The following is a 16,338-nucleotide window of genomic DNA, read 5'->3' on the forward strand; positions in this document are numbered from 1 at the left end:
ACCAGCTCTAGAATCTTCATTGAAACAAATGATATAATGGAATTCCCAAAAGCCTTCACCTTGTTCTTTTTCTTCAGAATTATCCTAATTACAGATGCAGCCAAATCCAAGTTCTGACCGATATTAACTCAGTGCTTACCACCCAATGCTTTTCCTTAACTACCTGTTCACATTGTCAACACTATCACCTGCAGGAGATTGTTCAAAACTGTGGAGGCAGATGCTGATTAATATGTGCTGTTTTCATTGTCTGAGTGTGCACCTTAGAGAAAAAAAAAGACACTGGTGTTTGTTGCTAGTTCTCACATGGGACTTCTTATCTGGACAAAATAATCTTACAGGAGAGAGAGCTTTATAACAAAGCAGCAATAATCAAGTTATGTCTGTACTTGGTTGATCCCTTTGGCAGGGACAAAATAAGGGGTCTTGAGTATTGAGAGTATTGATGAGGTTTTGCGCAAAAGTAGGTCGAGATAGTTCTGGCATGTGGAGATCATGGAGGAGACCAACTGGGTCAAAAGATGCAAAAATGAATGTGGAGGGGAGGCTAAGAGTGACATGGGGGCAGGTTGTGGTAAAAGACCTGAGAGATTAGAACCTGACAAAAGCAGCTGCAAATTGCTGCTATTAGGTAATCACTGCTGACACAAACAACTGTGGAAAATGGCCTTAAAACATTGATGATGATGATTTCACGGGAGTCTCCTTTCATTCTCCAGGCCATAAAGTGGGATTATATACTCCAGTCCTAGATATGTATGTTGGCTTCTGTATTTTAGTGTACAAGTATTTTCTTTTTACAGATATGTTATAGTGGAACTTCCCAACAATATTTTGTGTTGTGCAGTTTTCGATGGTCATGGAGGGAAGGAGTGTTCAGAATATTGTGCACAAAATCTTAAGGTGAGAGTTATTCCTGTAAACATCTTCAAAAGAGCAGAGGTTTTCTGGCCTGTAACTTTTGGCTGGCAGCCTATGGTAATAAAAGCTGCTAATAGGGAAGTTAATTTTCCTTAGGGAAGTCCCAGTTATTTAGCCCAGGGTGCTGTATTAACCCACATGAATGCATGGATCATCCCCACCTCCTCATCACACCCATTGGCCCATTATGATGATACCAGGTTTAACATTTGTCCTTTAGTATGGTAGAATCAGTCCCACTAAATGAGTAACTGATGAACAAGAATTCGGTTTAACCCCCTTCTCTACTGGATGTCACTTTTAATATTTTATTTGGCTGATGCCAGATGATTTTATTCAGCCAAGTTGTTAATTAGCTTAGTGTTTTAGGGTATTTTAATTCAATTAACAAATTTCTTTTTGCTTTAATGAGCAAAGTTATCAGTGAATCAGCTCACATTATTATTCATGGAGGGAGGTTAATCATGTTTTGTCTTTAGTTAAGCAGCCAGCTGAGCTAGTGCATTTGTAGACACATTTTCTATTCTATACTGTACTCTGAGGTAAGGGGAAAAACCAGGCAAGTCTCCTTACACCTGCTGCCTCTGTTCACCTAGCAGTGAGAAAGAACCGGGCTGTTGTGGGTTACATCCTGGTGAATGGCCCAGTGCAGTACAGTATCATTAAAGAAGTGGGACCTAAATTCCTACCTAGGTGTATGACTGAAATGTGGGTGTAAACCCAAAACAAGTGCCAAAGTCAATGGCAGACTAACCCAGCCTGGCTAGCCAGTGACCCTAGGCATCTTGGTGGAGTTTATTTTCAAGGCACTGGCCAGTACAGTGTCACGTGCTGTCCACAGCACTCTTTTGTCACTCAGAAAGCATTGCAGTTTCTAACCAGGTATGCTGCCATTGAAATGTCTCAAAACAAATGAAAAGTGATGGTGATGAATGCAGTAGTGCAAAAGAAAACATAAAAAGTGCTTATTAAGGTCATCTTGGCAGGAGTCGCCAAGGTACCTGTGCCTCCAAGAGGCTCATAGCTGCACATTCCTGCCAGCTGATTTCACCCTCCACTTCTTCATTCTACCTGTTTATTTTTCAACTATTCAACTCCAAGTTAATTAGCATGTATGAATAAAGAATAAGAAGATAGAATAATACAGTTGTACCCCACTTAACGCGGTCAATTGAACCCAGAGGGTCCCGCGTTAAGTGAAATCCGCGTTAAGTGAACAACAGAACATATGGGATTAATTCCAATAGAAACCGGCCCGACCCCCAAACTCCACTTTTTGAAGGCACATACCTATGTTGTAGTAAAAATAACATCTTACTTTTATGATGGTACATGCACACAATTAATACTTAAGAGAAATACAGTCGCCAAGTTAATGTCCATTCAAATAATGGACTCAACTCCCTCCCCCTCTCACACTACACTCACTGGCTCTTCCCTCTCAGAGAAATTTTTGGGGGAAAACCACTAAATTTTAATAAATAATACCTCAAACTAAAGTTAGGATAATACAATTGACATTGCTGGATTCCTTGTAAGACCAGGAATATTTTGAATATAAATGTCATATATTTTGCACAAAAGATAACATAGTTACCTAGAGAAAAATTTTTATCTAAAATTTGTATGTTTAATGAAAAATATATGATGTTTATATTCAAAATGATCACCAAATTATAAGAATTCCAGCAATGTAAATTATATTCTGACCGGGTAATTTGTATGAATTTTATGAGCTAAAACAAATATCTTCAGTTAATAAAAAAAAAAATAATCTTTACAACACTATCTGTCAATCAAAGTACCCCACCTTGCCTCCCCCCCTCTTCCAACCGCGCGGTCAGTCCCAACCCTCCCCCCCACCCCCCACCAATCCTCCCTTCCAGGGTTTTTAACATTTAGTATTAAATAATACCTCAGATTAAAGTTAGGATAATATAATTGACATTGCTGGATTCCTTGTAAGACCAGGAATATTTTGAATATAAATGTCATATATTTTGCACAAAAGATAACATAGTTAATTTGAGAAAAATTTTTATCTAAAATTTGTATGTCTAATGCAAAAATATGATGTTTATATTCAAAATGATCATCAAATTATAAGAATTCCAGCAATGTAAATTATATTCAGACCGGATAATTTGTATGAATTTTATGAGCTAAAACAAATATCTTCAGTTAATAAAAAAAAAAATAATTCTTCACTGGGTAACAGATGGTCGGTCGGTCCCTCCCTCCCCCCCACCCCCACCAACCGTCCCAAGGAGATGTGTGGGATAACCACTAAATTTTAATAAATAATACCTCAAACTAAAGTTAGGATAATATAATTGACATTGCTGGATTCCTTGTAAGACCAGGAATATTTTGAATATAAATGTCATATATTTTGCACAAAAGATAACATAGTTAATTTGAGAAAAATTTTTATCTAAAATTTGTATGTCTAATGCAAAAATATGATGTTTATATTCAAAATGATCACCAAATTATAAGAATTCCAGCAATGTAAATTATATTCTGGCCGGGTAATTTGTATGAATTTTATGAGCTAAAACAGGCAGTCAGGCAGGGTGGGGCAAATCTAAAAATAGCGTCTGGAGCCGGACACTCACCGCGTATATGTGGAAAAAATCCGTGTTAAGTGAAAGTTCAGCTCTGGCGAGGCACCGCGTATATGATAAAACGCGTTAAGTGAAACCGCGTTAGGCGGGGTAATACTGTATTGTTGCATTTTGTTTTCCATAAAACACTGAGGAACATTTTGGCTTCCTGGGTGTTTACTGGCGTGACTGACTGTGCATGGTTGAGTGAATGGGATTTGTATATTTTGGCTTCTGCTCACAGGACACTTGATGAGTATTTAGAGAGGATAAAACTTTATTTAATCTTCATATTACAATATATTGTGAACTGTTGACATAAGTACAGTAGGTATATGTTTTCATGATTTCTACCTCCATTTAAACATCCTGCAGGCTGCTGTTACACCCACAATGCACTGTGAGCTAGACAGACACTCAATCATTAGATTCTGCTTGTATAAGCTGCTTCCTCTAATAGATACAGTAGATCCATGATATAATTTATGTGGGGTCGAGAATTTTCTGTATTTCAATAATACAGTATATAGTGTATAGGATACAGAACTGCTGCTCCAAAAAATACCTTTGTACACAAAAATTTTCTTTTTCGGCCACCACTCTTCCTCACTTTAACACTAATTCTATTATTTCACAACACTATAAAAAATGAGTTGACTATGACCAGAGTGGACAAAAAGCCATTATGTTCAAAATCAAGATTTATCCCACAAAAGGAGTAGGGGAAACTACCTCTGAAAGTGTCAATTTGGTCGATTTTGCTGTTAAGAAAACTACCCACGCATCACTATCTGCGGGGCTGGTGAGGGAGGCGGGCATCAGATTGCAGAGAGGAAAGTTTCAGAGGTCTCCATATTTTTTCTGGCGCTTTGTCCACTCTGGTCGTGCGTGCTTCAAATTATAGCTCACTTTGAGTCTGAACAGCTGCTTCTTGGACTGCAGTTGTTCAGACTCGAGGCGAGTGATGGAGCAATTGAACTTGGGGTGTCATGAATCATGTGTGCTCTGCATAGATGCTGTTTCCAGTGCCATTTGTTGAGGGAAAAGGAAACTTTAGGTTTTCATCAGCTGATTAATTATCTTTGTTTGATATTAAACCTTACAAAACATATTTGATGAAACATATTAAAAATACTTGGTACTTATTTTAAGAAATGAAACGTTAAAAACATTTAATGGTTTTCTTATGCTAGAGGTCACAGCCTCAAGTTAAAGAAGCCACAAATACTGTACAGTACAGAAAATTGACAAAGATAACTTTTTGGGAGTAAGAGTTATGAACTGATTTACTATCTTGCCAGAAAATGCTGTCATATTAAGAATTGTCGACTATTGGAATAACCTGCCAGAGACTGTTGTGGCAGTGTGAGCTCCTTTAAACACACTCGCTCACCATGACGCAAATATGAGTTAGTCTCGTCCAATTGTCACTGACTCGTATTTGCTTCAGTTAAGAGAAAAATTCACCCAAAATTCAGTAATTCTAATTGATGCTTGAGATTTTGGTGCATCATACCTGTAGGTCTCTTCTCCCATGGTAATTCATCTACAATTAGCTATGTGACAACTGACCATAGAGCGGTGCCATGAAGGCATTAGTTTTTCTCAATAGACAAACTAGAACATACTCTGTGCTAGGCATGTAAAAAACTGTATCTCACTATCTATCTCACACACGCGTGCCCTCCATTGTGCAGTAATAGTCACCTGTAAAGTGTTTATTTTTATATTTCATGTATTCAAACTTGCAACCATCAGTTGTAAACTGCACAGTACTGCTCCTCTGTCCATACCATAAACATGTCTCAACAGTCTGGAAAAGTGATGCAAAGTGTTGTGAAGTGTTTATATAAGTGTTTAAATAAATAAGTACCTGTATTTCTAAAATGTTTATTTGTCTATTTTACTATATTTTTCTTGTTCAAACCTTTAGCCATCATTTGTGTAAACTGTGCAATAAATTCCCCTGTGTGGATACAATAAATTACTTCGCTATCTGTGCAAGTGATGAAAATTGTTGTGAAAAACAGGTATTTTTAAGTGTTTGTGTTTATTTTATGGTACGTACAGTGTTTCAATTGTTCAAACGTATAGAGAGTGCATCGTCGTACAGGTAAACGTCTATTTACGATCTCTCAATTTACGATAATTCGTGTTAATGATACTGATATAGTAAGACCACTTCCATGTTTGCGATGTAAGTGAACTCGCATTAATGATATCATCCTGCCAACTTGGTATGTGGAAGGCATCACTCACTTCATTTGTCAGCTAAGGTGTCTTCTACCTGAATGCTGCTTCGTGCCCAACTGGTGAACTATAGTCCAGGCATTGTTTCTTCTCTGTTACATGTATGTAAGAAATGGAGCTCAATTCTTATTGATCATCACTAAAGTTCACATTGTACACTGTTTTAGTGAAGTGATTTTGTTTTGATTGTGAAGTGCTTACACTCTGATCCTTCACCTCGATGATGGGAGACCTGACATTGCAACAGAAGGTCAGTAATTTGAGACAAGAGTTTATGTTCAGTGGGTGGGCCTGACATTGCATCAGGTCAGGTCAGTAACATGAGGCCCACTAATTCCCTACCATACCTCCATCACAAGTGTTCAAAGATGCAAAAAGTTATAACAATTACGTATTGCATTCAGGAGATTGGTCAGTATACAGCAGGCCATTTAAATTTGTGGGGGTTAGGTTCTCAAAATGATGGTGAATAGCCAAATCCACGAATAACATTTACTGACCAGGAGGGGTACATTTTTACTCGTGTGCAAAGAAATGTATATTTCCTTTGTGTTTGCCATTAGGACATTTATTTTTTTACCTGTACTGTATATATATGTGTGTGTGTGTGTGTGTGTGCAGACACACACACAGATATACACCAAACACAAACAAATAAATAATAATGGGGAAATCCTCTCACATATACCAGAAACAACACAACAAAATGTATTAAAATTGTGAGTCTACCCTGAAGTCAACTCCGTGCTTTGTTATTAAAGTTAACTTCTGATTATTTGTGAGAGGATTTTTCCATTACAGTATTATTTATTTGTATGTGTTTTGTGTGTGTGTAGGTCCACACACACACACACACACACACACACACACACATACACACACATACATACATACATACATACATACATACATATATACAATGCAGGTTAAAGAAATTACTGTCTAGAACAAATGGCTCCCTGTCCCGGCCACAAAAATACCAGCTACTTTAAAACTGCCCTTAGACATTCTTGGGTACCTCATGGGTGTCTTCCGCGAATAATCGAGGTCCTCAAATTATCAGGGTATGCTGTACTGATACTGTAGACTCAAGGCGTGTACAGTGTGATATGTATAGCTTAGACTCTCGAGAAAACTTTCCTCAGTACAGGGTGGGAAAAATCCACACACAGCTCCATTGACAAGGTGTCTCACATGGCCACATCATGTAGAGTTTTAGTTTTTAAATATATATATTTAACCAAACTATTAGATAAACTATTTAGTAAAAAAAAATGGTGTTTCTAACTTAATTCGAACTGATTTTTTAGACTCCTGTATCAACATTTCTTACGTTTTTTATAAACAAAAATGAGTCCCCCTCATTATATCATGTTGAAAATTTCAACATGTTTGAGGATGTCTTATTGAAACACTCATGTAGAGAATTTATTCAGAATCATTTTGTATCAAGTTCATCTCTAACACACTCAGAACAGATGCTGTTCACTTGGGTTAGGAGGTGGCAGTCACATGGAGGTCAAAGGTCTCGTCCCTCTCGCTCTCCCACCAACTGCGTCTCGCCACTGCTGCTTCTCACTCATTTCTTTAACACAGTTAGAGCAAATGTTGTGAATAATCGTTTATGCACTTTTTTACTTGCCATAAATATATTTGTTACTTAGCTTTTGTCTTGAATAAAAACATCTTCAGGTCAAGGGACCCACTAATCCCTTACCCTGACAATGGATGACCTGACATTCCATGAGACCACTAATCCCCCACCTGACATTGATCAGGTCAGGTCAGTAACATGAGAACCACTACTCCCCTACCACACCTTCATTGCATTATTTCTTACATTTTTCATAAAAGAATAAGAATAGAGTTCCCATCATTATTACGGTATTGCATTTTTTGTGACTGAAGTGAGCAGTGTAACTGAAAATGTCTGGCAAGCATTTTGCTCCATCTTTAAGGCCAAGATGAAGGCTACACCTCCAGTCTCCACTCTTCGGACTCCCCAGAATCTGTGTGGGGCTTCGGTTGATGTCTCCTCTCCACCTTAAGAGTCCCCTTAGTCTTGAAGAGGATGTGCTACAATGACCATACTTGTTCTTAATGATGTGGTGAGTGTTGTGGTGCTAGTAGTATTCTAGGATTTTTTTTTTCGATGATACATATGGGTCTCCTATTGGCCAGGAACCGATCCCATTGAACTCCATGTTATAATGAACCTGTTCTACGATATTTCGACTTGTGGTGGTGTTTTCAGATTTTTAGGAACCTAACCTCATTGCAAATAGAGGTTAACCTGTACAGTATGCCCCCCAAGTTCACGGATTTTTACCGTGTGATTTTTTCTTCGTGGTTCTCGGTTATTCGCGGATGACACCCTGGATTTACCCAAGAATGTCTGTGGGTAGTTTTAAAGTTGCCAGCATTTTTGCGGCTGGGACAGGGAGCCATGTGTTCTAGAGACAGTACTGTAATTTACTCTGACTGTATTGTAAATATGTGTGTGTGTGTGTGTGTAGACACACACACAAAACACATACAAATATAAATAATAATGGGAAAATACTCTCACAAATAATCAGAAAAAATTTATTAAAAATGTGACAGTCTACCCTCAAATCTGTGCTCTATTTGTTTCTGATTACTTGTGAGAGGATTTTCCAATTACAGTAGGATCTCAAGTTTAGTGAGTTTTATATTCGCGATTCATATGTTTTGCGTCACTTAAAATTTCCAGCTTCTCAAGAATAGCGATTTTCATTACCAGTTTCGCGAGTCATTGTTGAGTGGACAGCGCGCATTGTCACGGTCTTTTGTTATCCGTCGACCCACCGAGTGTTTTTTGTTGATGGCGTAACGGCAGTTAGTTTGAATAAGTGAGCGATGCAGTGGCCTTGGATTATATAACCCATTGTGCTTACGTTTCGTGAGATTCTTGTTTAACTATTAACGATTCTTGTGTATTAGCGATGCTTGTGTATTAACGATTCTTGTGTGTTAGCGATGCTTGTGTATTAATGATTCTTGTGTATTAATGATTCTTGTGTATTAGCGATTCTTGTGTATTAATGATTCTTGTGTATTAGCGATTATTGTGTATTAACGATTCTTGTGTATTAGCGATTCTTGTGTATTAGCGATTCTTGTGTATTAATGATGAGTGAAGTGCTAATAATGTAAATGTTGGGAGCGGTTCTGGTGGTAATGATGACCGTAGAGAAGGTCAACAAGGAAAGCTTCAAGCCAAGCGTGACTACTGTAAGGGGATCAAGAAGAGGAAATACACCCTTGAAATGAAACGAGAGATGCTTGAAATGATCAAAAGTGGTGCTCGAACCTGTGAAATCATGCGTAGGTTCAACTGCCCTGAATCAACTATATGTTCCCTTAAGAAGAACACGGAAGCCTTAACTGCTTCTGTGAATGTATTCTCAAGATTTTCTAGTAGCAGGTCGTTCTCCGATACTTCACAGAACATTCTGTGATAACATTCTGTTATCACAGAACATTACCTTCTCAAGTGAGTGGAAAGAAGAAACCGTGAGCAAGGCGACCTGTCTGGGCCACAGATAAGGCATCAGCCACGTGTTTATTATGCTGCAGTTGCACAGAAGAAACGTGTTAACTCTCCACCACCGTTCAATGCTTCTGTTGGTTGGTTGGCTGCCTTTAAGAAGCGTTATGCAGTCAAGTTTACCCTTTACCATGGGGAGAGTGCATCGACTGATGCCAGAACAGCTTCTGCAACCACTTGACCATGAATTCATGAGTAATGTTAAATTGTTCTACTATCAGTCACTATAAAGCCTTTTGTCGTCAGACAGACTCGTTAGTCGAGTTACAACAAATCGAGGCAGAACTCTCTGACAGTGAGCAGGCTCTACCAGCTAACCAGGAGGAGGAGGAGATGGTAGACGACCTGACTCCTAGCACCTTACCACCACGCAACCATGAAGTGTTATCAATTTGTGAATTTTGTAAGAAATATAATATTAAAAATGCAGTGGACAGAATTGTTGAGGCATGGCATAATATTGATGTTGCAACAGTACTACACGCATGGAAGCCTTTGTTCGCTAACTCCAGGATAAGTGGGGCAGAACAGACCGCGGCAAGCAGGGAGAGGCAGTCCGTGGTGACAACACTAATGGACACAGTGAAGGCATTGCGGTCAGTCACAGCACTCTGGTTTACAGATGTTCAGGTTGAAGATTTGCAAGAAATCGTTGGTCAACATCAGCAGCAACCGACAATTGAAGAAATGTTGGAGGATGATGAAAAACAAGAAGAATAACAACCAACAAAGAGGATAACGTTAAGCCTGGTGAACCTACAACACGCCAGCTGACCGAGTTGCTCACAAACATCGCAAGTGTCGGTGAACAGCTAGAAGAATACGATATCAGGTCTCATCCTCGGAACCTTATGTGCTCTGCCCTTGATAAGGGTATGGAGGAATATAATGCCTTGTACATGTCCCTTGTTAATGCTCATCAGCAGGCCCTTATTACTCGGTACCTGTGCAAGGCCCAGCCTGTTCATGCCTTGACAAACATCACTTTAGGAGATGATGATGGCACCACCGATGATGATATTAAAGTGTTGGGTGACTTACTGGTGGAAGAGCTGCCTCAAGTCTTTGAGGGATTTGATGCTGAGGTTAGGGAAGATGTAGAGGAGGGAGCAGGAGGAAGCAGTAATCATCCCTCCCTGCCTTGGAACCCATCTACCAGTCCCGTCAAGCATTTCACGGACTCCATCAACGTAAGTTATTCTACAGTATGAGTGTATATAAATATTGTTATCAACAATATGTACAATAAAATATATATGAATACATTATGGTAATGTCATTTTCTTGGTGGGTTGTAGGTCATTATAAGGGGGGTTTGCCTGACACTCGCTTCGCGATTTGAACTTTCGTGACACTAAAACCGTTAAACCGTTACCAATTAGTCGCGAAACATGAGATCCTACTGTATTAATTATTTGTGTGTGTGTGTGTGTGTGTGTACACAAGCACACATATACAATACTACAGGTAAAAGAAATAATTTTCCTCAGGGCATACACATAAAGGGTATACTATACACATTTATTTGTACACAAGTAAAAATGTTCCCCCCCCACCTTGGTCCGCTAATGTTATTTGCGGATTTGGCAATTCGCGGTCATTTTGAGAACCTAACATCCTCGAATTTGGGGGGCCCCTGTATATCATACTCACCCCCCACCCCACAAAAAAAATGCAGCCACAACAAACATCTGTCACTGCGCCAAAATGTGTGATTATTTTAAAATATAAAGTACAGGTCACTGCGGTTGCTGGAGGATCGGCTTTTTTCTCACTTCATTTTGCCAACATTCGCGGCCTGAGATCCAATTTTCCTTCTGTGGAGCACCAGCTATTAACCTCTTGCCCTGATCTCTTACTACTATCTGAACTTCAACTGACCAAAGCAGCTTCACCCAAACCTTTTCAAGTCTCCAACTACAACCTTTATACCTCTTTCTGTTCTAAGGGAGGTGTATGTGCCTACTGCAACACACGTACGAGGTCTGTCCAAAAAGAAACCAAGTTTTTTAAAAAACAAATTTATTGCTTTAACTTACACCGTGCACACCTACAGGTAGTTCTGCTATAACGCGATAATTGTGTTCTTGTAAAATATGTGTTATAGAAAATCGCGTAATAGAAATAACAGGGCTTATGGAGAAAATAGGGTTAGGTGCAGATTACTCGAAATCGAAAAAATTTAGTAGTTAGCCTAACACAAAGGATAGCACAGTCTAAATAAATGTTACATTCATATCTAATAATGAAATCATACAGTAAATTTAACACTTTACCTTGAAAAAATATGAATGTAACTTGATGGGGGAGAAGGGTGATTTTGAGGTTGATAACATCAAGCTTCTCTTCAAGTGTTATATCCTTTCTTTTACGATAATCACCGGGAATTCTATCATCAGAATGCTTTTTGGAGATATTCTTCTTTACCATATTCACAGTTAATACCACAAAATTGGAGAAATAGTAAGCAAAAATCGCGTTATAGCAAACAAGCGATCGCGTTATACAAATATTGTTCCGAATTCATAAATCGCGTTAGAGCAAATTCGCGTTATCAAAACACGCGTTATAGCAGAACTCACTGTATATATATATATATATATATATATATATATATATATATATATATATATATATATATATATATATATATATATATATATATATATATATATATATATATATATATATATATATATATATATATATATATATATATATATATATATATATATATATATATATATATATATATATATATATATATACAGTTGTACCCCACTTAACGCGGTCAATTGAACCCAGAGGGTCCCGCGTTAAGTGAAATCCGCGTTAAGTGAACAAAAGAACATATGGGATTAATTCCAATAGAAACCGGCCTGACCCCCAAACTCCACTTTTTGAAGGCACATACCTATGTTGTAGTAAAAATAACATCTTAATTTTATGACGGTACATGCACACAATTAATACTTAAGAGAAATACAGTCGCCAAGTTAATGTCCATTCAAATAATGGACTCAACTCCCTCCCTCTCTCACACTACACTCGCTGGCTCTTCCCTCTCAGAGAAATTTTTGGGGGAAAACCACTAAATTTTAATAAATAATACCTCAAACTAAAGTTAGGATAATACAATTGACATTGCTGGATTCCTTGTAAGACCAGGAATATTTTGAATATAAATGTCATATATTTTGCACAAAAGATAACATAGTTACCTAGAGAAAAAATTTTATCTAAAATTTGTATGTTTAATGAAAAATATATGATGTTTATATTCAAAATGATCACCAAATTATAAGAATTCCAGCAATGTAAATTATATTCTGACCGGGTAATTTGTATGAATTTTATGAGCGAAAACAAATATCTTCAGTTAATAAAAAAAAATAATAATTCTTCACAGGGTAACAGATGGTCGGTCGGTCCCTCCCTCCCCCCCACCCCCCACCAACCGCCCCAAGGAGATGTGTGGGATAACCACTAAATTTTAATAAATAATACCTCAAACTAAAGTTAGGATAATATAATTGACATTGCTGGATTCCTTGTAAGACCAGGAATATTTTGAATATAAATGTCATATATTTTGCACAAAAGATAACATAGTTAATTTGAGAAAAATTTTTATCTAAAATTTGTATGTCTAATGCAAAAATATGATGTTTATATTCAAAATGATCATCAAATTATAAGAATTCCAGCAATGTAAATTATATTCAGACCGGATAATTTGTATGAATTTTATGAGCTAAAACAAATATCTTCAGTTAATAAAAAAAAAAATAATTCTTCACAGGGTAACAGATGGTCGGTCGGTCCCTCCCTTCCCCCACCCCCCACCAACCGTCCCAAGGAGATGTGTGGGATAACCACTAAATTTTAATAAATAATACCTCAAACTAAAGTTAGGATAATATAATTGACATTGCTGGATTCCTTGTAAGACCAGGAATATTTTGAATATAAATGTCATATATTTTGCACAAAAGATAACATAGTTAATTTGAGAAAATTTTTTATCTAAAATTTGTATGTCTAATGCAAAAATATGATGTTTATATTCAAAATGATCACCAAATTATAAGAATTCCAGCAATGTAAATTATATTCTGGCCGGGTAATTTGTATGAATTTTATGAGCTAAAACAGGCAGTCAGGCAGGGTGGGGCAAATCTAAAAATAGCATCTCGAGCCGGACACTCACCGCGTATATGTGGAAAAAAAAATCCGTGTTAAGTGAAAGTTCAGCTCTGGCGGGGCACCGCGTATATGATAAAACGCGTTAAGTGAAACCGCGTTAGGCGGGGTAATATATATATATATATATATATATATATATATATATATATATATATATATATATATATATATATATATATATATATATATATATATATATATTTCATGTCAATCCACAATGAAAACGTGGATAAGATTAATCTTGATAAAATCACACGGGAAAATGGAAACAACGGAGTACCTTAGCTTTCATCTTTATTCAAGACATCTTCAGAGGCAACTGATTTTATCAAGATATATATATATATATATATATATATATATATATATATCTATACACAGTGAACCCTCACTTTACGCGGTTAATTCAACCCACGGCGGCCTGCTTAAAGTGAACAACATAACATATGGGATTAATTGAAATAGAGACCGGGCCGACCCCCAAACTCCACTTTTTCCCGACACAATACGTACGTTTTACTAAAAATAACATCTAAACTTTATGATGGTATTCGCCCACACATAATATAGAAGGGAACAATCAATAAGAGAAGAATAAACTGAAGGCTAGGTTAGAAAAAAACAAGGTTGGGTTTAACACTTACGTTAGTAGAAGAGATGGGTCGGCGTAGGGGAATGGAGGCTGGTTCCGAGGTAGAGGGCAGGTTACTGGCCCTCAGGTGAGTCTTCATCGGTGTCATCCACACTTACTAGTGCCTCCCTGACAAATCCCTCAAAGTCATCATCACTGTCTCTGCCTCTGTCACTATCACTGGCTTGGGCTGGCTGTGGTGGGTTGCGGGCGAAGAACTCTGTTATGCTTTGCTGACGGCTGGTGTTTATGTTGTCGTGATAAACCTTGATGTAGGGCTCCATAGTCTGCAACAGCTGGGTAGTGAAGATTTCATACCTGTTTGCGTCAGGGTCGTCGGAAAGGAGGAGCTTGGCTTTCTCGATACACTCGATGGCACCCCTAACATTACTATGGGATAAGCGGCGTTCTTCTTGGGATGACGCACCACCTGCCTCTTCACTGACGTCATCATCATCTACCATCTCGTCGGTAGTCACATTAGAATCCCTTATCACCTCCAGGATGTCGTCGTTGGTGGTCTCAGAGAAGCCTGCAGCTGTAACACTCTGCGCAGCTTCTCTGGCAAGGTCCACTGCTACTGCAACAGTCTGAACCTCACCAGTCACAGATTGACTCTGCCTAACGCCCGGAATGCCTTGCAACACATGTCTCCATGCGTGACGAACAGTTGCTACAGACAGCTGATCCCATGCCTCCACCAAGAAGTCCACAGCTTTCTTGACGTTGATTATTCTCCAGAATTGTTTTAAAAGTACTTCTTGCTCTGCCAACTGTTGATCCTCGTCGTCTTCGCTCTTGCTATCGGTGTTGGTGTCACTCAGGTTACGCAACTCTTCCCTGGTGTTGGTGTAGTCGTTCAGGAGCTTGAATTTTTTAGTAGAGAATGCAGCTTTTACATTACAGATTAACTCTTGGTCCATGGGCTGTAATATAGACGTAGTGTTGGGAGGAAGGAAGACCACTTTTACGTTGGGGTGACGATCTAACAGTAGGGGCGAGTGTCCTGGTGTGTTGTCCAGCAGCAACAAAATCTTGAATGGCACATTCTGTTGCTCACAGAATTTCTTCACATCGGGAACGAAACAGTCATCAAACCAGGAGAGGGACAGTGCAGAGAACATCCACGCCTTATGTGCGGTCAGCCAGTGGACATTTAGCTTGGTCATGTCCATGCTCTTGTAGGCGTGCGGCTTGCGTGCTGTGTGGATCACCGATAACTTGAGCTTACAGGTACCGGAGGCATAGGTGGTAAACAGGACGGTGATGCGCTCCTTCTGCAACTTCCGGCCCCGACACTTGCTGGCATTCTTCACAACGAAGGTCTTGGAAGGTAGTTTTTTCCAAAAAAGACCAGATTCGTCCATGTTAAACACCTGGTTGTCGGTGTACTGTCCTTCCTCCATAATCTCACGTAAAAACGGAGGAAATTCCCTAGCCACAACACGGTCAGCTCTAGCTTCTTCACCACCAATGTTGATCAATGTTGATATTGGTGATCTTGTTTCTCTTCTTAAACCTCTGTAACCACCCAGAGGAAGCATTAAAGGGTTTGGGCTCTGTAATTCCCATGTTTCGTGACACTGCAGCATACAGTTCACGTGCGTACTCCTTAACTGAGCGCGTGTCCACCGCCATGTTCCGTCGCGCCTGACGCACCAAGTAGCTCACAAGTAAGTTTTCCGTCTTGAGAAGCACCTGGTTGTGGAAATGCTTGATCATAGAAGCACCTGTAGACTTTGTGATGTTCATGTGCTCCCTTATCTTGGCTGCATCCTTCTTTATCGTCCGGATCGTAAATTCATTCACACCATGCTGGCGCGCCAAATCAACCTGTCTTGTTCTTTTCTCCAACTCTTGGATGATCTTGTACTTCACCTCGTAGCTTCAGGAACGTTGTGTCTTTTTGGCTTAGGGCGGCTGGGTCCAGGTAAGGAAAGGTTTCTCTCTGGGGGCGGTGGTCCGGCGGAAGCCATTTTACAGAACAATGGATGCACATTTACACGGTGTGGCCTGGAGGGATGAAACTGCCGCGGCTAGGTCAAGCGTCGTCTTTCCTCCCTCCCTCCCGCGGGTGGACACGTCATATTACTTTAAACCAATCACAGCTAGCAGCGGAGGGAGGTAAGGATGCATGGCCCAATTACAGTCCG

General features: G+C 38.9%; 1 protein-coding gene across 1 annotated transcript in view; it reads left to right on the forward strand.

Annotated features, from left to right (window-relative positions):
• Positions 1-495: 495 nt before the first annotated feature.
• The window catches only part of LOC121878112 (protein phosphatase 1K, mitochondrial-like), a 142,630-nt gene continuing 126,787 nt past the window's right edge, over positions 496-16,338 (forward strand). Inside the window, exons 1-2 of the mRNA XM_042384104.1 lie at positions 496-631; positions 788-903. Of these exons, the coding sequence (XP_042240038.1) occupies positions 496-631; positions 788-903 (252 nt within the window). The remainder of the gene's footprint in view (positions 632-787; positions 904-16,338) is intronic.

Source organism: Homarus americanus, unplaced genomic scaffold, assembly GCF_018991925.1.
Source record: "Homarus americanus isolate GMGI-L3 unplaced genomic scaffold, GMGI_Hamer_2.0 scaffold45562, whole genome shotgun sequence".
Taxonomy (NCBI): domain Eukaryota; kingdom Metazoa; phylum Arthropoda; class Malacostraca; order Decapoda; family Nephropidae; genus Homarus; species Homarus americanus.